General features: G+C 36.6%; 2 protein-coding genes across 5 annotated transcripts in view; both read left to right on the top strand.

Annotated features, from left to right (window-relative positions):
* MGAT4D (MGAT4 family member D) overlaps window positions 1–16,707 on the top strand; it is a 55,964-nt gene extending 39,257 nt beyond the window's left edge. Inside the window, exons 6-11 of the mRNA XM_043902476.1 lie at window positions 4,768–4,881; window positions 6,590–6,665; window positions 7,959–8,073; window positions 10,579–10,709; window positions 12,862–12,969; window positions 15,724–16,707. Coding sequence (XP_043758411.1) covers window positions 4,768–4,881; window positions 6,590–6,665; window positions 7,959–8,073; window positions 10,579–10,709; window positions 12,862–12,969; window positions 15,724–15,732 — 553 coding nt within the window. The 3' untranslated portion in view covers window positions 15,733–16,707. The remainder of the gene's footprint in view (window positions 1–4,767; window positions 4,882–6,589; window positions 6,666–7,958; window positions 8,074–10,578; window positions 10,710–12,861; window positions 12,970–15,723) is intronic.
* A 4,269-nt stretch (window positions 16,708–20,976) lies between these two features.
* CLGN (calmegin) overlaps window positions 20,977–26,623 on the top strand; it is a 45,161-nt gene continuing 39,514 nt past the window's right edge. Inside the window, exon 1 of one of the 4 annotated variants that reach the window (XM_043902473.1) lies at window positions 20,977–21,121. Coding sequence is in view for 1 of the 4 variants with exons in the window: in XM_043902471.1 (XP_043758406.1) it covers window positions 21,426–21,650 (225 nt within the window). In the remaining 3 variants the exon portion in view is untranslated. Of the gene's footprint in view, window positions 21,278–21,419; window positions 21,651–26,623 lie in introns of those variants that run through there. The other 3 variants (XM_043902475.1, XM_043902474.1, XM_043902471.1) reach the window with 3 other exon arrangements.

The raw sequence follows: 26,623 nt of genomic DNA, 5'->3' as shown, positions 1-26,623 counted from the left end.
GGATCATACATCAAAACGACAGAGTGCTGGTCTACCTAAAGTTCCCCAAAGATACATAGTCCAGGTAAGCACATACAAAGTGAGCAGTAAGTCACTACGAACCCTTACAGAGTTGAGAAAGGATACTAATCTTCTAAGAAATTTATGCCAGAATAAAGGGGGAAGAAAAAGGATCTTTATGGATTAGCTGGCACTCCCATCTTTGAAGGGGTCTGGTTAATGTGTGTGGAATGCAGAGGCGCATGGTACACTGGGAGAGAGGGTTGGGACAAAGAATTTTATGCTTAAATTTTTTTGTCCTGCCTTAAAATATACATCTTATCTCATCAAATTTAATCACGCCTTTAGAGCTAAGCTCCAGTTCAGAGTATACACAGTGAGAGGAGAAAGTAATCTGGAGCAAACCCCTAGGATGTGGGACCTTCTTTAGGACAGCTGACCCACTTCCTTCAAAATGGCAGTTGCATGGGGGAAAAGAAAGAAAGAAAAACTATAGTGACTGGTCTAGATAATAAGCTTAAAAGAGAAATAACAGATAACCAATTACAATGAGAGGATCTTAAGTGGATACTCACTTGAACATCTTATCTCCACCCCCCACCTTTAGACCCTGTACTTAAACTACTAGGGATTTGTGAATATCCACTGAGTATTATGTGATGTTAAATAATTACTCTTAGTTTTGTGAGATGTGATCCTATCATGTCGTTACATAAATATAAATTTCCTTTTACAATTTCACACTGAAGAATTTAAGGGTAAAATATGATATCTATGATTAGATATCTATGATATCTAAGAATCTAAAATTCTTAAGCAAAGAATGTGGACTGCATAGATGAACAAGTTAAAAAATTAATGGTTGTTAAATCAGGTGATTTGGGATTTGCATATTTTGTGTGATTTTCATAGTAAAATTTTCAAAAACAAGTCTCTTCTTTTTTTTTTTTTTTTACAACTGAGGTTTTTCTTTATTGTGGAGTTTTGAGGGTATAAATAATACGGCTCTCAAAAATAAGAAGTTTTTTATATTGCTCCCTGGTGTTACTTTTTTCTTAAACTCAGGTGATATTTTTTTTGTTTGGTTGGTTTTTATTTTTTTTATTTTTATTTTTTTCATTTATTTTTATTAGTTGGACGCTAATTACTTTACAGTATTGTAGTGGTTTTTGTCATACATTGACATGAATCAGCCATGAATTTACATATATTCCCCATCCCGATCCCCCCTTCCACCTCCCTCCCCACCTGATTCCTCTGGGTCTTCCCAGTGCACCAGCCCGGAGCGCTTGTCTCATGCATCCAGCCTGGGCTGGTGATCTGTTTCACCCTAGATAATATACATGTTTCGATGCTGTTCTCTCGAAACATCCCACCCTCGCCTTCTCCCACAGAGTCCAAAATTAGTCTCTTCTAAATGAGCTTAACTGACGGGGAGAAAAGTTAAAACTAGCTCGAGGGAGACATGTTTGGGGAGTTCTGAGATGGGAGCAACTTGAGGGTTTTTCTTTGTGCTCAGGTGAAGAGGGAGGAAGCTGATAGAGCAAGGACTGTGGGGGACTGGATGCAAGGTACACATGGAGATATAGGCAGGACTAAGTGAAAAAAAAGATCAGAATGGGTGAAAGAGTAAGACAAAACTAGTTTGGACAAGGAAGGTGAAATGAAACAGTCCCCTCCTTAAAGGTAGCTCTCTCTCTTCTCTGTGAGAGAGGTAAAGATCATATGTTCAGAATGAGGAGTTAATTGGCAGCCTATAAACTTGAGAACAGTATGGAAGGCTTGAAATAGCTGATGTGTGTAAAAGGAGACAGAGTTGAGCAAGATTGAATAAAACATCATGGATGTGTAGTTTTCCCCAAAGAAGATTTCCTAGGAAAAAAGTTGTGTTATATGCAAATCCTGAAAATGCCCTCATATCCCATGCTATCCTACCAGTTGCTTTACTCTGAATGATAAACCACTGTTCAGAGAAGACACATTACCTGAAATGGTGTTAATCCATACTAGTTTGATATCCTTATTAGCGATTCTTGACAGAATCAGCTAAAAAGAATACACAGGTTTACAAACATTTCCTGTGGATATGATTACATAATTGCAAGCAATTGTTTCATGACCATTAAACATTGGTCAAAATGTTTAATACTCTCTGACAGCTATAAATGTATAGAAAAATGAAAAATATAGTAAAACTAATATTCATCTAGTACACTGTAATTTAAAATGTGGAGACATGAAAAATGCTAAACATCACTAACATCAGGGAAATGCAAATCAAAAATCACAATGAGATATCACCTCATGACTGTCAAAATGGCTATCATCAAAAAGTCTACAAATAATAAATACTGGTGAAGGATGTAGAGAAAAGGAAATGCTTGTGCACTGTTGGTGGGAATGTAAATTCATGCAGCCACTAACTATGGAGAGTCCCCCCAAAACTGAAAGTAGAACTGCTGTGTAAGATCCAGCAATTCCACTGCTGGGTACGTATCTGAAGAAAACGGAAAGACTAGTTAGAAGAGAAACATGCATCCCCGTGTTCATAGCTTTGTTTGTAATAGCCAAGATATGGAAGTAGCCTAAGTGCTCATCAAGAGATGAATGGATAAGGAAGATGTGAGATATATGTATATCATGGAATACTGGGCTTCCCAGGTAGCTCAGGGGTAAAGAATCCACCTGCCAATGGCAGGAGATGAAGCTTTGATCCCTGGGTTGGGAAGATCTCTCTGGAGTGGGAAATGGCCACCCACTCCAGTATTCTTGCCTGGAAAATCCCGTCGACAGAGGAGGCTGATTGAGCTACAGTCCGTGGGGTCACAAAGAGTCGGACAAGACTGAGCCCAACACCACAACAAATGGAATACTACTCAGCCATAAAAAAGAAAGACATTCTGCCATTTGCAACAACATGGATGGATTAGGGAGTATTACACTTAGTGAAATAAGTCAGAGAAAGACAATAGCCTGTTACCACTTATATGTGGAATCCAAAAAATAAACGTGCACATAACAAAACAGACAGATGCACAGATAGAGTGGGGAAAGGACAGGGGAGGAGTGAGATGCAGCCACGAACAGCTGTGTATAAAAAAGCAACAAGGAAATGTTGTACAGCACAGGGAAATATAGCCATTATTTTGTAATAATTTTAAATGGAGTATAATCTATAAAAATGTTGAATCACTGTGTTGTACACCTGAAACTAATATAATATTGTAAACCAACTGTACTTCAATTAAAAAATAAATAAATAAAACATGGAAATCATTGAGAATAAAGTATTTCACTTAGAAAATTTATTAAGAGTAGTTTAAGCATTGTTTGCCTTTTTCCTGTCCTATAACTTAAAATTGAGAGTGAACATTTTTTTATGCCTTGGCAAATTGTCATACTCCTGAGTTTGGATCAGGCACCTACGTTTTATCATTTATATTTTCAATGTCGTGAAACATCTCTGAGTGTTCCTTTAACGTGAAGTTTTTTGCCAGCATCATATCCTACGGGATATCCTTTCCGCTACAAGCATCTTCCTCATTTATGTCAGGCAAGTTCACCTTCACTTCGCAGTTGTGCTGCACACCCCGGGTCTCTGGAGAGCGAAGGTGTCAACATTCCCAGGGTCTGTGGCCGTTTAGTTGCATCCAGAGAAAGTTTCAGCATTATCACTGTCTGTACTTTCATTAGCCAGTCCCCTCTTTTGGTTATTTTGTTCGGTGTCATGTGGGTTTGTTTATTACTAGGAGACCAGGAGGCAACACAATTGCATGTTTTGCCGGCTGTCAGTGACCTGAAAAGCAGATGCATGGTGACCAGTTACCAGCAGACTTGGAGAGAAGTGACGAGATGATGTGCATCTGTTACTTATGTAGTGATTTATGCACTGAGGAGTTGGGAAGTGAAGTTTGTACTTTATACAGTTATTCAGCTAATATTCCATGAAGAGTCACATTTGAAAAGTTTTGGGGAAAACAGACATTATTTAATTAAAATGTAACTGAAATTCAAAGCGAGGACTGCCTATTTTGCACCTAATTCAAATCATGTATATAAACTCTGTTCTGCTTCCATTTTAATAAATAATGCCATGCCTAGATTTAAATCTCATTTAAAATCACATTATTTTTCTCTTATGGAAAACCATTTAAAATGCTCTACCTGGTCTCTCATTATTTTACCTTGATGGTACAAGATTTATAGTACAGTTTTTGTGAGCAGTATTTTATGCATTTTAATGATGTCCTTGTTGGTCTATAAATGTTAACTTTTAAAAATAAAGAGACTAAAAAATACTCCTCCAAAGAATTGTGGACAAGAGTCACACTTAATCCTTTCTATGACAGTCTGATTTCAGGAGCCACATTGTTATTTGGTAGGACTCTTATTAAACTAAAATTATGCATTTAAATCTTCTAATGTTCTTGCTTTTTTGCAGTTACTATATTGTGCTAACTAGTCAATTAACTTGCATCTGTTAGAGTGCATATCTGATTGAAAACTTGAAAAAGTCAAAGTACTTATAATTTTTATAAGAGGAAATTAATTTTATATTGTATATTGTAATTTTTTACATGTGTCACTGACTTAGAAAAGAAATATTTTGGCTTAAAAAGTATTAGTTAAAAAGTATGATGTCATTATCAGATACATCATGAAGTTATTCAGATCAAAATACTGTATGGATATACATAAGGAACTTCTTTTTAATTGTATGATTTTGGTAAATCAAATTCAATTATACGCCTCTACTTCTGTTTATAGATTCAAAAGGCAGGTGACATCTGGATCCTTAGAAGTCATTTCAATACCTGCTTATTTTTATCCAAACATATCACATGCCGCCGGATCAACTGACGACTCAGAAAAATTAGAGAGGTATGATATATTGAAAAGTGGTATCCTTAAATAACTGGCTTCATCTGATAAAATGTTAGACTTAGCATGTAGTAGTTAATATTTGATGCACAGTGGTGTGCTGGAGCCAGCTTCTGTTGGCTGGCACCTAGATTCTATTAACACTCCCAGCTTTCCTATTTGCTGATCATCTGAGGCAGGTAATTTAGCCTTTTTTCCTTAACTTTCCCAACTTTCTAGTGTGTATAATAAAATCCACATTACGTATATGGGAAAGGCATTGTAAAAATAAAATACAGTCGTGTTTATGAAAGAATTCTAAAAAATAAAAAGCTCTATACACATACAAAGGATTGCTATTGTTTGATTATAAATGTGGTATGTATTACAAGAAGTATAATAATTTGGTTCCTCAAAACTCAAGAGCAAAAGACATTAAGATTCAGAAAAAGGTCTTATCCAGGAAGCTTATTGGCACTGGGTTCTTTTTTTAAGTAATAAATGGTAAGTCCAAATCTAGATATCTTTTAGAGATTTTGTTTTGCTTTTAATGACCCACATTTTACTCTAATTTTTAGAGTCCTAAAGCTGGGAGACATTCTAGATCCTTGTTTTCCTTCTGTCCTTTATGACTCCATCATCATTTCATTTTTAGATTCTCTCTCTACATTATCCCTCTCATCCCCAGTCCTCTGCCTTGAGCTTAGTTCAGACCATTGGAGATTTATTGGCTTCCCTTAATCCTGGCCTAGTCTTGCCTCCAGTTCATTCTCCATCTTCTAGCCAGAAGAATCCTTTTTCATATGAGATATATAGTTTCCTGCATGTCATGAAAGACCCTTCATGAGCAGGCCCCTGCTGATCTCACTATCCTTGACTTCCTTTCCATCAGCTCACAGTGTTCTCAGAGGTGGATTGCTCCTTCACACATCCATGCCTTTGCAGTACTGCTCCTCTACACTGAATGTTCTTCTTCCTTCTGCTCCGCCCTCCCCATCTTATTATAAGTCATCATTGTCCATATCTTTATGTAGTACCTGTCTAATGGCTCTCAGTTTATGATTTTTCTCTTTTTCCTGCTAGATTATGAGACCCAGAAGGGCAAGAACCACGCGGTGTATTGCTCTCTGGAGCTTCAGGACCTGGCCTAGTATCTGTTGTTGTTGTTCAGTTGCTAAGTCGTGTCCGACTCTTTGCAACCCCATGGACTGTAGCCCACGAGGGTCCTCTGTCCATGGGATTTTCCTGGCAAGAATACTGGAGTGTTTTGCCATTTCCTCCTCCACGGGGATCTTCTTGACCCGGGGATTGAACCTGAGTCTCCTGTGCTGGCAGGCAGATTCTTGACCACTGAGTGACTAGGGAAGCCCAGCCTAGTATCTGGTTTAGTATTAAATTAGTGTAATGGTTCTTTATACTTTTATTTAAACAAGACCTAAGATCAGGAAGAATATTAACTTTATTATATAAATGGTAATTTGACTAACCAAAACATAAAATAAGTAGATTATGCTTATCCTGGTTTAGCAATGGCAGACACTGTCCACTGAATAAAGTTGGAAAACCTTTTAGTATAACTTTAGTACAAGATATTCAGTTTCACTTAATGTAGAGAGTACTTTCTGTGAGTAAAGTGTAAAAGAAGTTTGTTTTTAATTACTAATATATGCTTATAAATAAAAATTAAATAAAATGAAAAATGTTAACAAATTTTATTATTTATCTCTAGTTGGAGAATCAAACAAGTATTAGATTTTTGTTTTTTGATGCTGTATGCCCAGCCCAAAGCTATGTATTATTTACAGGTAAGACCTTATTTAGATACATAATTGAAAGTGGAAGTATTATATCCTCCTTCTCTCCTTCAGTTACTTCTTCCTTATTGTAGCCCTCCACTTGACTTTGTACTTAAAAAGTGGAAATTATCCATTATATTAAAACACCAAAAGGAAGCTTAAAATTGGTTCTGTGTCAGTCTTCTTTCTGGGTCACTGTTAATAGAGGAAATTATAATTACATGAAGCAAACGGAAAAAAAAAATCTCAAATTAGCAAGAAAATAAATTATATTACTTCCATTTTTTCTACTCACAAGTATATTAGATTAAGCACACATATTTTGGGCGCTTATGTTAAACACTATGTATGTACAGTTATCATTGCTGTTCTGTGTTGCCCCATTTTATGAGTAACACAGCTCTACAGTGTCTTATGTGTTTGTGAAATAAACCAACTGTGTATAGTTTGTACCTCCTAAATTCCTGCATGGTGTTAAGTAATAATACTGCATTTCCAGCAGTGAGTATAGACCACACATGAGGGAGTGCACAGGTGCGACAGGAGTCTGCAGATTGTCACTGAGAATAGAGGGAGTTTGAGAAAGGCCTGAAGCCAGATCTTCTCTTTTTACAGTAAAAAACCAAAATCCCTTTCAATTCCCAGTTAGAGGCAATGTAATAGAAACACAAGATGCAGCCAATGTACTCATCCCCTTTGGGAAGAACAGGATTCTATTTTGTGCCCTGGTATTGTGCCTGAGGACTTGCGCATCTTCCCAAATCATTTAGGAACCCCTCTTCATCTATAGATTCCACATAATACACATTAAACTTAAAAAGGAAATTCTAATTTCCTTTCCACCCCACCTCCTCATGGAGATCTATTTCTAGGCTTATTGGCACCATACTTCTAACCAGCTAGGTGGGGCCGAGAGTGCCAGCTCCCTTTTGTCACCTCTTTGCCAAGCAAAATATTTGGCACCAGAACGTGGCACTTACCAACTAAGCATAAAGCCAGTTAGTCCTAACCAAGAAACTAAATAGTTGTGAGTGTGAAAATGAACCCAGATGGATAGACTCTTCTGAAGAGGATTTAGATTGAATGTTACTTATTAGTATTTAGGAAAGAAACTGATAATCTCTGGTCTCAGAATTAGAAAATGAAAATTGACTAACAGGAAATAACCTCAACATGAATTGAGCTAAGAAATCAATCTACTACATCATAAAAATGTGGTTTTTTTCCTATTGTATTTTCAATTTTCAAGCTAATTTGTTCCGGGGAAGCATCAAAGGTACTAACACCTTTTTTTTTTTTAAGCTGGAAGATGATATCATAGCTAACAAGATGTATCTTACAAAAATCACAGATTTTGTACATAACATCACTTCAAATAATTGGCTTTATATTGAGTTTTCAGTTCTTGGATTTATAGGTAAGCAGTGGATCTATTTTTGTGGGGTCAACATTTTCAGTACAAAAGTTTTTAAGAACTTATCAAAGAGATTGTTACTCAATGGAAAGGAATGGCATAATTTCTAGAAAGATACTATTAGTTTAGCAGAAAAATTAGATTCGAGGACCTGAATTTCAGAAAATGTGTTTTTAAACCAAGGTTTTTATAGATAAACAGTATAAATAAGCAGATTGACATATATTCACATGTTATAAAAACATAAGGCAGATACTACTTATAAATGCTAGGTCTGAGTCTGGCACATATTAGCACAGTGACTAAGATGTACTTCTATATTACATAGAAAAATATTGAAACTCAAAAAATTAAAGTTATAGAGGAAGGAATTTTAACAGGACTATTGTACTCTGAAGGCCTTTCAATTTCTAGTATGCTGAAACTAACATGCTTAAAAAATGTAAAAACATAGGAATTATACCCAGCACAGAAAAGTTCCTAAAATTGTGCCCATAATGTATTGTTTTTATAATTCATTTATAGACTTTCCTTTTGCTTCCCTCCATTTTTTCTTTCCATCCTTCTATCCTGTTTTCTTTTATTTAACCCTCACTGCAGGAGGCCAAGTTACCTAACTCGCTTCATATTGCATTTCATCTTTGTTTACAAGCAGGAGACCTTTTTTTATTCTTCTGTTTAAAGCCCCCCACCCCCCGCTACTTCCACCCACTCTCATGATAGGTTTGCACTCAATGTATTTCATCCAGAAGATACATATAAATACCAGATACCATGCAAAAGATTTGGTGTTCATTGTGTTTGTACTTGTTTAAAATTTACATAAATGGTGATTTGATAAACATATTTCTGTTCCTTATGTTTTTGTCCACAAAACTAGATTTTATAGCTGTCTATATGATGCTTTATGTTCATTTTCCTTACCGTTGCATATGTGCTACATAATAATCTATTTGACTTGTCCATTCCCAGAGTGGTGGACCTTGACTGCTTCTAGCTGTCTGCTGCCACAAAGAAATGGAGTGATATATATGTGTCCTGGGATGGGATCACTGGGTAAACATAGCCAGATCTCAAAAGTACTGCCAGACTGCTTTGCAGGTTGACTGTGTAGTATACTCTCATATGCAGTGCATCTGAGTTCCTGCTTCCCCATATACTTCATAACGTTTGATTTTATCCGTTAAAATTTTTGTTTGCCATGGGGAGGAGAATAAAGCGTTTCTCTGATTGCTAGTAAACTCCATCTATTCTTCTATATCTACTACTTCATATACTGACCAGTTTCCCCCTCAAACTTTCTGTAAAGTGGTGTGGATTCCAATTTTAAAACTCTGAAAGGTTTTTTTTTTTCCTCAGCTTTGGTTGCAATAAAAAGAAAAATTGTAGGTGACAGTAATACCCGCTGAAAGCTTGGAGAGATAATTTTGTTGGTTTATTACTTTGAGAATTTTAAATTCTTTTTGTCTTTCTCAGAAAAGTCAGGTAGTAGAAGGATAGAGAGTATTCACAAGAAACACTGTATATATGATACTGAATTCTTATTTAAGCTTAAATCTATAAAGGCTTCATTTTCTTTGTTATCATTATAACAATTCTGTTGTTCAGTATTTTCCAAAAATATGAGCTTGCCAAATAGAATTTTCAGAATGCTGGCAGCAGATAAAGAAAACAGATATTAAATCAACTATTTCTATCATTAAATCACTTGTTTTGGTTACTATGTACATAGGTGCCTAAAATTCAAATACAACCATACACTTGATCAACTGACCCATATAGACTCAAGTCTTAGTGAAAAATGAAATTCCTACATCCTACTATCATATTTATTAGGTGGCTAGATGTGTTTTACACTGTTGAAGGTGAAAATTTACCTGAATCTTATACCTTCAGCTTTATTTTTCAAGTTAAAGATGCAATATGTTAACAATAAATAATTAGATGTAATGAAATCATACTTTAAAATACAGTAAATCTTTAAGAATCATAAATACAAAAGAAAATAACATTCTTATAAAATAATGTTCAAATATTGAAATAATACTTTATTTTATTCAAAATTAAGCACTAAAAATAAAAAATGTAGTATGTTGATAAAGTTCTATGTAAATAAGCTTACAAGTTATGGTTTCTGAAAAACTAAGTGAAAGGTTACAGGTCCTAAACTTTCCATTTTATTTGTATATCTTGCAAGTGATTTGAACAGTTGATCCTCCTTAGTTATCAAAGTTAATTTCTTGAGAGTATTCACGGTTCTAAAGTTGCTTCTTACTTATCCCACCAAAAGTGGTAATTCTTAATACTGAAGCAGATATATGATTTTGCTTCATCATCCTCCAATTCATTAATGCTTTAAGCTTTGCAAGGAATAGATATATTTAATTTTTAATATTTTTATACTCTTTCCCATGTCAGTGGAATGAATAACTGTATATAAGGGTGATGTTTTGATATGTGGCATAAACACTGAAGAGTTATTGGGCTTTGTTTACTTTTTCTCCATAGGAAAGCTATTTAAATCTGAAGATTTAACTGACTTTGTACATTTTTTTTTAATGTTCTACAAAGATAAACCTGTAGATTTGCTCTTGGGGGACATTTTTCTGGTAAAGATGTGTACCCCAGGAGAAGCTCTTGTGAGTATTTCTTTACTTTGTACTTTTAGGAAAATACTATCTCTCTGATGTAATTACCTAAATTTTGTTTACAAATTTTAGTGCATTGATTTTTTTTAACTGGATATTTATATATATTTTAAAAAGGAATCGATGTAAACATATACCTGTTACAAATATTATTTCAAAGTATATCACCTAAGTATAAAAGATGAGACTACAAAATTTTTAGAAGAAAACATGGGAAAAAAATCTTTAGGACCCAGGATTAGGTGAAGAATTCTTAGACATGACACAATGCTTGATCCATTTTTAAGAGTTGATAAATTGGACTTCATTAAAATTAAAACCTTTTGTGTTGCAAAATTTACTGTTAAGAGAAGGCACCACAGGATAGAAAAGATATTTGTAAATTCCATGTCTAACAAAGACTTGTATTCAGAATATATAGACAGTTTTCAAAACTCAACAACAGGAAAACAATCCAGTTGAAAACTAGGCACAAGATTTGAACAGACTCTTATCAAGGTATTTTCTCCCTTACTGCAGTAAGCAATGAACTCAGCTTTGCTTCATCAACAAGTTATTTGAGTGGTATTTTGGGCAAGCAAGAATTTGATAATACCATCCTACTGAAACTTTTATTAATAGATTAAAGGTATTACTATATTTCCTATATTTTAAGTCTTCAACTAACTTTATCTGAACTTTAGTTTCAAATTAACTGTACATTATTTAATGACTTTACAGTTTTAAAAACAATTTTTAATACAATATTTTCCTACATGTTAACATCAGTAGAAATGAATTTAAATAAGCCTGCTATTTAACATTAGCACATAAATTTGAGATATATTTTAATGAATTTTATATGTATACATTGCATAAATAATGATAACGATCATAATAATTGTTTAAACTATTTTATTGATGTATAGTTGATTTACAATGCTGTATTAATTTCTAATGTACAGAAGAATTATTCAGTTATACATATACATACATATCTATATATATATAGATAGATATATATACACATACGCATTCTTTTTCATATTCTGTTTTCATTATGGTTTCTTAAAGGATGTTGAATATAGTTCCCCGTACCATACAGTAGGACCTCATTGTTTATCCATTAAATATAGAATAGTTTGCATCTGCTAACCCCAAACTCCCAGTCCACCCCTTCCCCACCCCTTCTCCGTCTTGGCAACCACAAGTCTGTTCTCCATGTCTATTGAGTTTGTTTCTGTTTTGTAAATAAGTTCATTTGTGTCGTATTTTAGATTCCACATATAAGTGATAGCATATGACATTTTTCTTTCTCTGTCTAACTTTCTTTCTTGGTATGATAATCTCTAGATCCATCCATGTTGTTGCAAATGGCATTATTTCATTTTTTATGCCTGAGTAATATTCCATTATATATATGTACCACATCTCTCAAATGCTTGTTTTTAATAGGGGTGATAATGTCACAGGCCATCTTTCTTTGAGAAGATTATCCAAGTCTTTTTCCATGAAGTATAATATTGTTTTTTTTAATCATATATCTTTTAAGGAGAAATTGAAGAGGGAGTAATTTAGTTTTTAAATCAATAAATGGGGAGAGAATAATGTAGACCAAGAGAAATGGATAGATGGGAAAATACTAGAAAGTTCATGTTACTGGAATAAAGAGAGAGGAGAGGAAAATTACAGTTCACACAATAGTAGCCTGATTTTCTGAGCTTTCCAGGTGACTCAGTGATAAAGAATCCACCTATAATGTAGGAGATGCACAGGAGACTTGGGTTCCATCCCTGGGTTGAGGAGATCCCCTGGAGTAGGAAATGGCAATCCACGCCACCATTCTTGCCTGGAAAATTTCATGGACAGAGGAGCCTGGCAGGCTATAGTCTATGGGATCACAAAGAGTTGGACAAGACTGAGCAAGCAAGCCTGATTTTCTAGTGAACTAATAGAGTTCATGGAAGAAAAGACATGCTTTTGCATCTCGATTTCTTTGTTCCATTATTCTTACAAAGAAAAAGCTAAGAATTTAAATGTTTTGTTTAAATTTTAAAGTAGTAATATAGAATCCAGGCAAAAATTAATAAAAGGTTCTGCCACCAGTAAATGCAATAAAAACGAGTATTTGAGTTTTTACACAAGATTGTTGTTTCTCTTACAGGAAAAATGTATAGAACGAAATAAGCATATTCGTATTCGATATAAACCTTCTCTTTTCCAGCATGTGGGTATACAGTCATCATACCCTGGAAGAGAACAATATTTCAAAGTAAGTGTTTTGACATGTAGTTGTGTAATACACAAGGTTTCATGAACTTACAAAATATTATTTAGAAAAGGAATGATGAGAACATGAGAGGCTATAAAAATTGTCTAAATACAATTCATCTCATGACAGAACTATTTGTTATGAACAGCAATCAACTTTGCAAGATCCAGGTTATCTATCATGGTTAGAAAAATCCAGCCTATGTAAACTTCTATGCCTTACTCCTCTCAGCTCTATAATTTAAATAATGAAACTAAAAAGGTGTTTTGAAAATTATAGTAAAATTCACTATTTTAGTTTAATATTCAGAATTATAAAAAAAATTTCAAAAATAAAATGCCTCTATTATTCAATTTAAATGTAGCAGCATTCTTTTTCAGGTCACTTTACCAAATGAACAAAATTTTAACATTATTTGATTTTTAATCATTCCTAAGTTTTTCATCATTTTCAAAAACAATGTTATTTATAATTGACTTAGCATCTTGGTGGGGTAAAAAGAGCAAAGACTTCAGAGTCAAAACAATCAATTTTTAGTTGTGATGACCTGTGTACATGAGACTGGGCAAGCCCTACCACACTTCTGAGCTTTAAAGAAAGCTAGAAAATGAGGTTGAAATTAACAAGCCTTAAGATTTCTTTTACCTCTGCCATACTGTTGACATTGCTATCCTTCTTAGCTTCTTCACACAACAAAGCTAATGATTGCTTTAATATTCTCAGTTGAAATGAGACAAATGCACATGCACACCCTCTCATCATTTCATTCATTATTTGTCTGCCCTTTTTTCACCTTTTCTATTCTGGGTATTTATTGTACTGCACCCTTTGAAACAGTACCTTAGAGTGTGAACTCAGTATACATTAGCTGTTAGCCATCAGGCAAGGTGGAATTCAGATTTAAAGTGCTTGGTGAACAAGTATCTGGAATAGTAAGAACTTTTATGAATCTTTATCCGGAAAGTAATATCATCAAAATACATAAAACATAGTCACAGGTGATGCAGACAGAAATTAGTCTATGCCTTTTTGCTTGTTGATGCTATTATAAAGGGATTCTTTTTTTCCTTTATATATCTATTTTACAAGATAAGATATTTTAACCTATCTTTGTAAATTTGTGACAGATTAAGGAGAATGTACATCTAATCATTCATATGTTGATGTTATAATCTTAACTTTATTCTTTCTTTTCTTCATACCACATAAAACAGAAATAGCAATTTAATCATGTGTAAAATATGATTATATTAAATTATTTAAAAAATTTCCAACAGGATATCTATTATTAGGAATTTCAAAATTTAACACCTTCTTTAAAAATGATCAGAATCATTCTTTGGAAAAAATGGCATAACAAGGATTAGACTATTTCTCAACTTTCTTCATAGTGGGTAAGAGAGAGATTACATCATATTAAAGAAAGTTAAATCGTCAATAAAAAGGTGGTAAGTATAAAAATTGATATAAATATATAGAAAATTGTCAGATAGTCATCAATGTGTTATTTTATAGCTTTATGTTAGGAATGTTTTTAAATTTTATGCATGTAGCTTTCTAACATTCACTAATATTTTGTTTCAGAAGAATCAGTTTCCTTTTCCCTTTTTATCATGCACTGTAAAAGGGAATATAATACCATGTACTGTAAAAGAGGAATTTCCTTTTCCCTTTTTATCATGTACTGTGGATGTACAATGAATTTGGAGACAATAGAGCTGAGTTTGAAGGCTCATTCTTATCAATAGATGCACCAATATGGATAAATCACTAAAATACTATGCTAACTGAAAAAAGCCAGGTGCAAAAGACTACATATTGTATGATTCTATTTATATAAAATTCTAAAGCAAGCAAACCCTGCTATCTCATGATTTTAATTTATATATCTTTAATGACCAGTGATGCTGAGCATCTTTTATGTGCTTTATGTAATTTTATATATTTGTGTACATATAAATATGTAAATTTTAAGCAGAAAAATATTTAGCTTGTCTCTATTCATCTAACTTATAGTTAAAAAATAATAATCTAATAAAATAAAAGTTCATCTTAGTGGTGAATTTTAGTTTTACAAATTTTAAAATTTTACCTATGTCTTCAATTTAAATGTCCTTTATCATTTCATGTTCTACATCTATAATAAACACAATTTCAACTAAAATGTCTCAGTACAAATAACTTCTGAAAACTCAAAGTACTTAAAGAGTTTCTATTATTTGATAAGCCAGAGAACAGTGTGTTTGATAATTTGCTAGTGCTTCGTCCTACACAAAAGGTCATCTTCCTTTTATTGCAATGCATTGGACTCAGGGCAGAGTGTTTCAATGTGTTGCAGGCTGGGTTGCCAGATAAAATACAGGATGCCCAAATAACTTTGTTTCTTTTCTTTATTTTTTTTCAAACCCAAATAACTTTGAATGTCAGTTAAACAATGGCTTTTTGTGTGTGTATGACCCATTTGTTTTGTGTTAACCCTGGTTGGAGGTGATGGAAGAAGGCATAGAAGAATAGTTCCCATCAAAATACATTACCTGTTGAATAATGACATGCAGCATGTTTGTATTTTCTTCAAAATTGTTATGTAAAGTTTTATGTGTCTCTTTTATGTAAAGATAGAGCAGACGGAGATGGTTGCAAAAGGACAGAATAAGGAAAAAGTATTGTCAGAAAACTGTCATGAAAATAATTACGTCCTTATGAATGAATAATATGCCATTTCTAGATGTTACAGATTTCTTATTTTTATTACAGGAAATATGAAAAAATGAAGCACAACAAGACGAAGCTCTGTAATACTTTAATCTTAGGTCACCGTGATTTCCAATGGCATCTTTCAGAAATTTTAATATTCAAAACAAATGATTATATAAAAGAGGAAGGAATAATGAACAAACTAGTAATTTGGAAGTATTTAACTGCCTCTATGTCAATTTTTTGCAATATGCAAATGCAATATGCAAACAAAATTTGCATATTTGTTTCTGATACTTGTACCCTTACTATTACAATTTTTTATAAAAATAAGTAAAGACAGGGAGGTTTTTAAAAATAAAGAAATATATTTTGTTGAATTAGATAGTTAAGTAGCTATCTAAATAGCTAAACATTTTAGCTAAGTAGCTAAAATTTCAGAAACTTGCTATCATCCAGGACAGGTTCTGTGTGAACCGGTGCGTGCTGTTATCTGTTTTGTTCAGACACCTAAAATAGCAGAAGGCTGAGCAGCTCTGAGGCTGGCAGTGCCCAGTATCTTCTTGTCTTTTTAACAAATGCATTTAAAACCCTAAAACTTCCAAGTGCCATTTGAGCTGATTAACAAACATCTTGATATATATGTATTCTGACAGTCATTCAGTTCTAAAGATTTCATATTTTCTCTTATTATTGTATTCTTAACTCGGGTTATTTGGGAGTGTTTTTTTAATATCTTGGTTTTGCCATCTTTTACTGTTGATTTATAATTTAATTACCTTGTTGTTAGAGACTTCGTGTGATAAACTTTGAGAGTTATGAACTCATATTTCATATGAATTAGAGAAGAATATATAGTCTTTACATACTGCCTTTAAAATATGCATCACTCATTTGCATTTTTATTGAGGTATAGTTGATTTCCTTTTTTCATTTGTTTTTATAAATGTTAGTTTTGTGCTTTATAAATGTCTTCTTTAAATATTCCTATTCATTGGATGCTGGTTTCTCTTATATCAAGCTTTTTAATTTATTTGTTAAACGCTTTTAAATCTTTATTAATTCATCAGTTTCTTATAGGAATCTATTAAAATCTACTATTTTTCCTCTTATTATTCTATTGAGTTTTACTTTGAGAAGTAATGAGGTATTCCTTCTTTCTTATCCTTCATAAAATATGAAAATCTTAATTCAAACCGCTGTATTATCCTTGACTGTCAAAACTTTGCACATTTACATCAACATGAACCGTGTCACATACTAAAGTGAATATGAATGATGAACTATTCATATGCACCCATTTCACTTTCTTCTTTAAAGAAAGGAGCTATATGTCAACTATTACCTCAATAAAGCTGGGAAGAAAAATAAGAATAAAAGACATGTATTTTTAAAATTTGACTTCAGTTTTGAGCTTTTAAAATTAAATCTACCAGATCATATTCCAGGTTAATATGAAAAACTACAACTAATTCCAGGTAGAGCATTTCTGAAAAAGCAGCACGATTCCTTGTAAAGGTACCCACTAGACTTCTTAGTTCACCATCCAAAATTGGAACAAAATACCTGAAGGGTTGATACAATAAACTGGAATAGTATTAAATGAGACTGTCCAACATTCCACTGGCTGTTGTTGAAAAACCTGAATGATTCCAGATGATTCCAAGGGAACTCTGCTGTGACACTCAGAAAGAGGCATTTGAACACTGACCGATATACCCTGGGCATGGCAGATGCTGGAAGTTATGATACAGAGAAGGAAGTTAAAAGGCAGCCTTAAAGATTCAACCCAGTGACTACTGTCCTTAAGGGAATGATTCCAGAACAAGAGTGTTTCAGTGGTCAGGACAAAGCAAATCTCGAAAATGTTTCTAATGTAGCCGGGAGAGATGCCCCATCTTCCATTCCCATCCCTACTGCTCCCAAATGGTAGCTATTTGGAGGGTCTCATTCACCACCCACAGCTTCTGGTCTGAGTGTATGGGGAAGGGGAGATTTGGAGAACCTTAGACACCTATCTGAAGTATAGCAGAGCAAAGAGTGATCTCTGGTTGGTTGGGGGCATTCATTTTATAACATACTGATTTTGCTTTTTAAAATCACTTTTCTTCAAACATATATATGGAAGCAAATTATGTATTTAAGCACCTGACTCAATATATCAGATAAGTTTGTAAAAGCCAGATTCAGATAAGACTTTTTTTTTCAACATTACTTTTAAATGAATAGCTCTGTAAACATTGGAGGCATGGTAAGTGAAAGTCTCTTGCCAGAATGTCTCTTAAGTATTGATAATAGCCACCATCATCTGCTTTAAATACTGTGGAAGTAAATGGTTATATGGTAGTACTACTAATAGTAGTTGTAATAGTAAATGTGGTATACTCCTGGTAGAAGGAAAAGAGACACTTTTTTCTAACGTAAGTGTGTAAATTATCTAGGGATTTGCTGTGTTCTCCTCTATGGATCTTCCACCTGGTGACAGAATTGAAACAATTATGAACAAATAATGGGAGCTAAATCTGCACAGGCATTTTCCCATGGAGACCATCATCTTATGTTTTTTTTTTTTTTTCCTAACTTACCTTAGCATATATTTTTATTTGCTGTGTTGATATTAGTAGTTACTCATAGGTAATGAGTGAATCATGAGATGAAAGATTTTTGTTTTACTGATATTTTCTTTCTGAAAGCTTAGATCAAAATGAGTGATTTCTTAGGGTAATACAGTTTACCCAAATTGATAACAAGTAGAGACAGAAAATGTCAACCATGATACCAAGAATGCCCACTTCCTTGGCTTTCATAGGATGGGTCCAATAGTACTTCTCTGATAAAACTTTGCTTTAGTAAAAATGAATGGCAACATACTCTGTCCCAGCATTTTGTCCGTTCTATTATGTAACTTACACATTATTGGATATTTAATTTGATGATAAATTAAAATTATAATGGAGTAATCATGGATCAGGCATACAAAAATGGAGTTGGGTGGCCAATGAGGACCAGGTCTCAGAGAAGTCTCTGCACCACTGAGAACTTGAACTTTCTTTGAGCTATGCGAGACTCGAGAACACCACCAGCTGTATTCAAAACAGCACCTGTCAGCTGCAACCTTACGGTCTCAAGTTCTTCCCTTATAACTATGCAAACATTTGGGGCCCCCACCAATCCTCACTTAATAAACACCCTTACTTCTTGCCAGCTCCAATTATAATTCTTGATAACCACTCAAGTAACTTTAAGCTTTCGATTTTTGCCTTTATAAGCCTCCCTCATTTTGTAGTCCAAAAAGAACACAGTTCAGGTAGTTCTTGAGTCTGTGTCTCCAGGCTGGAGTCCTAACAGACCCCAGATAAATGCCTTTTTATCTCAGTTGGGTCTCTTTCTAGAATGGTGGTCAACAGATTATGTTTTTCTAAATACATTATTAGCTACTTGAAAGCAGATCTCATATAGTTGTCATCTTTTGAGTTATCAGTATTTTCATAGTTTAGCAGACAAGATAAATATTCAATGTCTGGTAAGCCTCTCAGTGACAGGAACATGGAAACACTTTAGCTTTTCATTCTGAATTCCTTTTAAAATAACAAAATAGATAAATAGGTACTCCCTCAAACAACATTCTAAACTGAATAAGTATTAAGCATACATCTGAATCTTGGAGTTTTAATAAATCTTCACATCAGTGGGTCAGATTAAGGGCTCATTTAGCTCAGATTCCTTGTTCCTAAAGTTTAAGCTTTCAGCTTCTTCATTGCAAACTTGGGATCCTTCAGAAATTCTTTTCTAACAAGTCAAATTTGTTGCTGGCCACAGAATTATGTCAAAAAACAGAAGTTGCAAAGCCTAAGAAAAGAAGAGCATAATACTGTTAAAAGTACCTGGAAATGAACGTGTCTTTTTAAACCCATAAATACCATCCAAATACCAAAAATACCATCTTTGACACAGAAGATGACAGTCTCAAAAGTCTAGATATAGTGGCCTTATCATGGATGCAATGTGAAAAATGTTCAGTGATCTTGATATCTAGCCAATAATCACATTTTATGCATGGAGCTCCATCAATTCCCTTAATCTGAGACTCTTTAACAGAGATATCACAAGTTAAGTATTTTATTATTCCAATAAAATGTAAAGCATGATAATACCAAAATCAAAGTCAAAATTTACTATCAAGTATAAGCAGTAAGGGCTTATACTTATATGATCCAACATCTATGGGGCAAAGAAAGTTGTGATTCACTACTACGTTTATGCTGTATTTTAACTTTTAGTGTGAGTTAAAATGACAGGCTTTGGAAAAGATTTGAACTCCATTTTCACCATTTATTAATACTTCAAGCCAAAGGCAAGTAATTTTCTTCAGTTTTTTTCACCAGGATTGTTGGGACGTTTGATAACATAATGAATGTATAATAAAACCGTTTCAGTTCAGTCGCTCAGTCGTGTCCGACCCTTTGTGACTCCATGAATCGCAGCACGCCAGGCCTCCCTGTCCATCACCAGCTCCCGGAATTTACTCAAACTCATGTCCATCGAGTCGATGATGCCATCCAGCCATCTCATCCTCTGTCGTCCCCTTCTCCTCCTGCCCCCAGGAGGAGACCCTCCCAGCATCAGGGTCTTTTCCAATGAGTCAACTCTTCGCATGAGGTGGTCAAAGTATTGGACTTTCAGCTTCAGCATCAGTCCTTCATATGAACATCCAGGACTTACCTCCTTCAGGATGGACTGGTTGGATCTCCTTGCAATCCAAGGGACTCTCAAGAGTCTTTTCCAACATCATAGTTCAAAAGCATCAATTTTTCGGCGCTCAGCTTTCTTCGTTTAGAGCTCAGTAAACACAACGAAAGATTAACAATTGGTATCAGTAGCATTTAAAAAGACACCATGTAACCATGTGATACTATTTATTATGTTAATATTTACTGTATCTCCATCATACAGTTTCAGGGAAGAATAGCTCCCTGCTGGCCACAATGAGCTCTCATCAGAACGTCTAGAACCCTAGGGAAGGCTTGCGGTACTAACCGGACGCTGTTAAAATGTGATTTACTCAAAATTCAGGGCCCAATTATGTGCAATAGGAGGTAGGACCTCACTGTTTGCAGGGAGCAGGCGCTTTGCGGGAGGGAAGGGTCTTCGGATGGATAGCGAGGAATGCCTCCCGGGCCATCCCAGGAGCCGGACGCACGCCGCAGCCGGCCGGCGGGGGCGGCGCGGCGCGTGGTCGGGAAGGTCCCTCGGCGGCGGTTGAGCCCCTCGGTGCAGGTGCGCGCAGCACGCGCCCCCGGCCGCCGCCTCCTCCCCGCCCGCGGCCGCACGCGCACGCGCGGTTAGCAGTCGCTGCTGCGCGGCCGGCGGCTGGATTGAGCTGGGGGAGACGCGGGGACCAGGTGGCAGCGGCTCGGACATCGGAGCTGCCCCTCCCGAAGACGGGCCCGCAAGCCAGGTGCGTGGGCACTAGTAGGGCACTTTTCCGCGTCCTTCTGCGCTGCAGCTGGGGGTGAGGAAGCCGAGTCCTACCTCTTCCCCGCAGGGCGGGGGCTCCTGCTGCGCCCCTCTCTTGGGCGTCCGCCGGGCGGACCCGGTAGGGACCCGTGAGGAGGTGGGTGTGGAGTCTGGGGATGGGGACGCGGCCAGCGAGGTTCTCGGGCGGGCTCTCCGGGCCGCGGGGGAAGGGAGGCCGGCCCGGGCGGGCGGCGGTGGGGCGATGACCCTCGGGGTCGGTTGGGGGCCCCGGAACTTCTGTGTGCATGGCCACCTGCGGCGCTGGGGCCGGCGCGGGGAGAGCCAGGTGGCCCCTCAGCCCGGCCTGTCCCCGAGGGTTCAGAGGCCCCGGGGAGCCAAGTCCGTTATTCCAGCGGTTGCCATTTCAGCCCCGTTCCACGCTCGAGCCCCGGTGCGCGCTCCCGAGGGATGGCGAGGGGGCCGGTCTCCTTTCGGCGCTGCTCACTCCGCCCGCTCCTTCGCACCGACAGGCGAGTCAAACCCAGCTAGGCTCAGTTCACGCCCTGCCCGCCAGGATCCGTAGAGGCGAAGGGACCTGACTTCACGGCGCCGGTGGCCCGCGACTCCCGGCCGCTCCCTCGGCGCGCCGCTGGGGAGGGAGGGTTGTGGTGAATCCCACGGAGCCCTAATGACTCGAGACTCATTATCGCCCACGGCGTGTTTACGATCAGATAGTTTAGCTGATTTTATTTTTAGCACCTGCCGGAGCAACAGGAATCCGAGGCGTTTGCTTTGGATATATAAGCAAACGGCAACGACGCCCAGAAGGGAGAAAGCAGATCAATCGAGAGTGGCCATGGGAAGAACTCTCGGATTAGGAAAGTTAGTTTGTATGGAAACTTTATGATGCTTTAAAGCCATCAAAACCTTGATTTAGCCTTGCGATTTTGCTTGCTCTAAAATTTTTACGTCACTCTAGGTATTTTGATTACTGAAGGTAACCTTCCTTTTGGCAATTGTTTGACTTCTTTTCAGTTTACAAGTTTGTCTTCACATGCAATGGGTTTGATCTTCCAATCACATTAAAGGCCGTCCCTTGGTAGCTCAGATGGTAAGGCATCTGCCCGCAATGCGGGAGACCCAGGTTCGATCCCTTGGTCAGGAAGATCCGAATCAGAAAGGTTCTCTAGAGAAGAAACTGGCAACCCACTCCAGTATTCTTGCCTGGAAAATCTCATGGACTGTGGAGCCTGGCGGGCCCCAGTCAATGGGGTCGCAAAGAGTCAGACATGACTGAGCGACTAATGCTTTCCAATCACATTTAGAACTTATCCGTAAATCCATGGAAGATAGCCCTCATCTAGTTGATAAAGTTGATTGTTGTGTATGGATGGTGTATGTTATAGATCCTCAGAAACTGAACAGTGCTGTGCTTAGTCACTTTAGTCGTATTGGATGGACTCTCTGTGACCCCATGGACTATATAGCCCGCCAGGCTCCTCTGTCCTGGATTCTCCAGGCAAGAATACTGGAGTGGGTTTTCAAGTGCTATAAATTAACCTTACTGCTTGTTCCTAGTAAGTTTTAGTGCTCTTAACTGGAAAGCTAGAATTGCCAACTCTGATAGACCTTTAGATCATCCAGCTTAATCCTTTCACTTGATAAATGGGGGGGAGGGGGTTAGAACAGTTTCAGCCCTTTCCTTTTTAGTAATAGAATATGAAACTTGGTATGATGGTGCCAGACTCAGTGTACTTTCTATCTTATCACTTTGTAGTTGAGCTACTGAAGTTACATGACAACTAAAACTTCAGTGATTTTTCCAACACTGCTTTGGAGGCTTAGCCGTGCTGGTGAGTCCTCAGTCAGCCATTAAAACTGAATACCAGAAACATCTCAGTTATAATAGCAGATAGAAAGCATGAGTGTGTTAATAGGTGAGTGTTAAGAGTAAGAAATGAGTCTTAAAAGGGCAGAATTTATGCTGAGAACTGTAGACAACTGTTGAACGTGTTTATGAACAGGTAGTACCATTAGACTTGTTCTTCAGAAAATTCATGCTGGAGAGAAAGTGGCAGATAGATGGATTGGGAAGACTGCAAGTGAAGAAGCAAAGTGGGACTTTACTGATGTTTTCAGAAATCATGGATTCCTAAATTAAGGCTATGGCATGGATATAGAAAAACACATTCAAAAACACCCAAACAGGTTTAGCTACCAGTGATACAGAATATCAGCAAAGAATAATCTTAAGATAGTGACAGAGTAACTTGGCTGATTTGGTTGACCAGAGGTGCAGTTAATGGAAGAGGGGAATTGAGATTAGAGAACCGGTTTGGGTGGAAAGATGAGCCTCAAATTAATAGAGGCTTTGATACATCCTTGAAGAAACTAGAGTGGTGGCTTCTGTGCTGTGGATAACACTTGGGAGTCTTTAGTTAGTCTTTATAGGTAGAGGTCAAGAGTATGAAATGTAAGGAGAAAGCCTGGGGACAGAACCTGAAGGAACAGCATCATTTACAGGAGATAGAGCCCATAGAGGTGGCAGAGAAGATGAAGAGAATCAAGACTCAGGAATAGCATCATGGAAATCAAGGAAGGAGAGAGCTTCAAAGAAGCAGTCAGCAAGGTCGAGAGACAGCAGTAGGCAATAGGACTGAAAAAAGCTGTTGCACTTACAAAGTAAGATTTGGTTCATGGGAACTGTTTCAAAGAAGCTAGAATCAAGTACAGGAATAATAAAAGTATTAGTTTTTCATTGTTGTCCTAATAAATTACCACAAACTTAGCAGCTTAATGCCGCACATTTATTTTCTCACAGTTCTATAGGTCAGAAGTCTGACCCAGGTCTCACTGTGCTGACATCAGGTGTTGACAAGGCAGCATTCCTTATTAGCAGCTCTGGGAAGATTCTTCCTTGCTCATTCAGATTGATGACACAATTCAGTTTCTTTTGGTTGTAGGACTGAGGTTCTTGTTTCCTTGTTGATTATCAGCTGAAGGTTGTGATTTTCAGCTTCTAGAGCCCACTCACAGTTCTTGGCTCATGACCTCTCCTTCCACTATCTTCAAGATCTCTCTGGTGGGTGGAGTTCCTCTCACTCTTCAGATCTCTTCTGCCTGTTCTCACTGACTTCCTCTTCCACTTTTAAGGGCCTGTGTGACTATATTGGGCCCACATGCATATCCAAAGTAATCTGTTTTAAGGTCAGCTAGATAACAACCTTAGTTCCATCTGAGAAGCCTCCTCTGCCATGTGAGGTAACATTCACAGGAACCAAGGAATAAGATGTGGACATCTTTGGTGGGCGGGGGTGGTCATTGTTGTGGCTACCGCGGGAGGTTAAAAATGCTAACAGTTAATGAAGACATTCTTTCTAGATGCTTTCATTAAGATGATACCCAGAAACATTTACATTATCTAGCATGTGATAATTATAGTTCCAATAGTAAGCCTTACTGTTTATCCTTGAGCTTCATAACTGTCTTCTTAAATATCCTGAAATTTGTGTGAACACTGTAAAATTTTAAAGTTTCAGAGAAATATAAGGTAATACTATAAAGTTGTTCGTTTTTGTTTTTTGTAGCCTTAAGCTGCTTTAAAATCTTTGCTGGAAAGATTTTAGAGGCCATTTAACCAACTAACTAGATTTGTGTGTATAAATTATAGTTTGCATAGACATCAAAATATGGCTTTTAGAATATGAAGCCCACAGAAACTGGAATGGATGTCTAAAGGATGGAACATATTTAAAAAATACTTAGCCTTGTATTTATAGGCCTAGAGCCTCAATTTATAGGCCATTTAATAAGCTAAATAGTTAAACCTTCTAACTTTAGAGCTTTAATGAAATGAATGTAGAGTTTGAAGCTATACCTATTATAACTTTGGGTCTTAACCTTTGCTATTTAGTAGCAGTCTCTATTCTTGAGTAAGCTGCTTCCTGAGTCTTGCTTTCCTTATGGAGGATGGGGTACCAGTACCGGCATCAGAGAGTAGCTATAAGGATTGGAATTAATTATACCTGAATCGTAGGTACTCCAACAGCACTTCCTGTTCTCCTTGTCCCACTCTTCTCTTTCCAGTTCCTTTCTCGAGAGCCGCTTCCTTTGCCCATGTCCTGGGGAAATCGGTCCTTTCTGGCCTTTGTACCTCAGTTTGAATGTAGCTTTCTCAAGGAGGCTTTCTCTGACACTTCCTCCACCATGCAAATTTAGTTCCCCAATTACCGACTCTTACAAATCCCTTACTAGTCAGTCACTTGTCACAATTTACTATGTGTTAAACCTGGGTTATTTAGCACCTGCTTTCCATCCCAAACTATAAGCTCTTTGCAGTCAGGGGCCATATGTTTTGCTAATTTCTATAAGTTCAGTAAGTTCTAATTGTAAATTCTAACATCATGCCTGACACATAATTTGACAACCATAGTATTTGTTAAATGAATTCATGAGTGATGAATTTTTTTATCTACTGAATTTCTGGAAATATTAGATACTACAATATTTATAAATCCCAGGTGTGACTTATTCTGAAGCATGCTCGCTTCTTTGAGAAAGTCGCTGCATTTCAAATGGAGTCTTGCAGCTTCTTTGGAAGAAGGCTGCCTCTGTAAGATGCCACTATCAGCCCACTCCAGTATTCTTGCCTGGAGAATCCCAGGGACAGAGGAGCCTGGTGGGCTGCCTTCTGTGGGGTCACACACAGAGTCGGACACGACTGAAGCGACTTAGCAGCAGCATTATCTTTCTCTTCGCCTTATTTGTGATGCTTCCAAGTGAACTATGTGCACCATGGCCAGATAATTCCAAGAATACTCTTTAATTTTGGTGAAAATTTGTCTAGTTTTATTTTTATGACGTGGTAACAGATTTTTTTCATCTAATTTTTTTTTTTACTATCTTTTCTAGTAAAGTTATGAACTGACTTATTAAAATGCAGGATGTCTGTAGCAAGATTCTGAAATACCTCACAATGAGGTATTTCTTCGTAGATGTAGAATAGAAATGAATAATATGTTTAATTCTCCCAACTGCAAAATTTCTAAATTACTATCTTCTTTATCTATAGGAATACTTTGTATTACATTTTAACAATGTTCTAAAAGACTTTAGAGGGCCAGTGTTGGAAGCGTTGATGTAACCATTTCTCTCTCATAAAACCATAGTTTAAAACATCTACTGTATATAAGGTTTCAACCCATGAATTTTTCTAGGAGTTAAATTCTAAAAAAGGATTTTTCCTCCAAGGATCTTGTAGACTTTTATAGACAGTGAAACTCCTTCATTTTATTTCTGGCCTTCCCCTAATTGCCTAGAAATCTTTTTGCCAAATTTATGGTTGCAGGGCTGCTACAACAATAAAGTCATTCTAGTTGGTTGCTTAGTAACATCTATTTATCTTCCCCTGTAACATTTTTTCCTGTCATTTTTGCATTCATTCATTCTGTGAACATAAATATGTCTCTGTTTATCATGCACTGGCGCTCTTTGGCTAGCACTG

Source organism: Cervus elaphus, chromosome 5 (genome assembly GCF_910594005.1).
Source record: "Cervus elaphus chromosome 5, mCerEla1.1, whole genome shotgun sequence".
NCBI lineage: Eukaryota > Metazoa > Chordata > Mammalia > Artiodactyla > Cervidae > Cervus > Cervus elaphus.
Note: the sequence above shows the minus strand (reverse complement) of the source record. Positions and strands in the feature narration are given on the sequence as shown.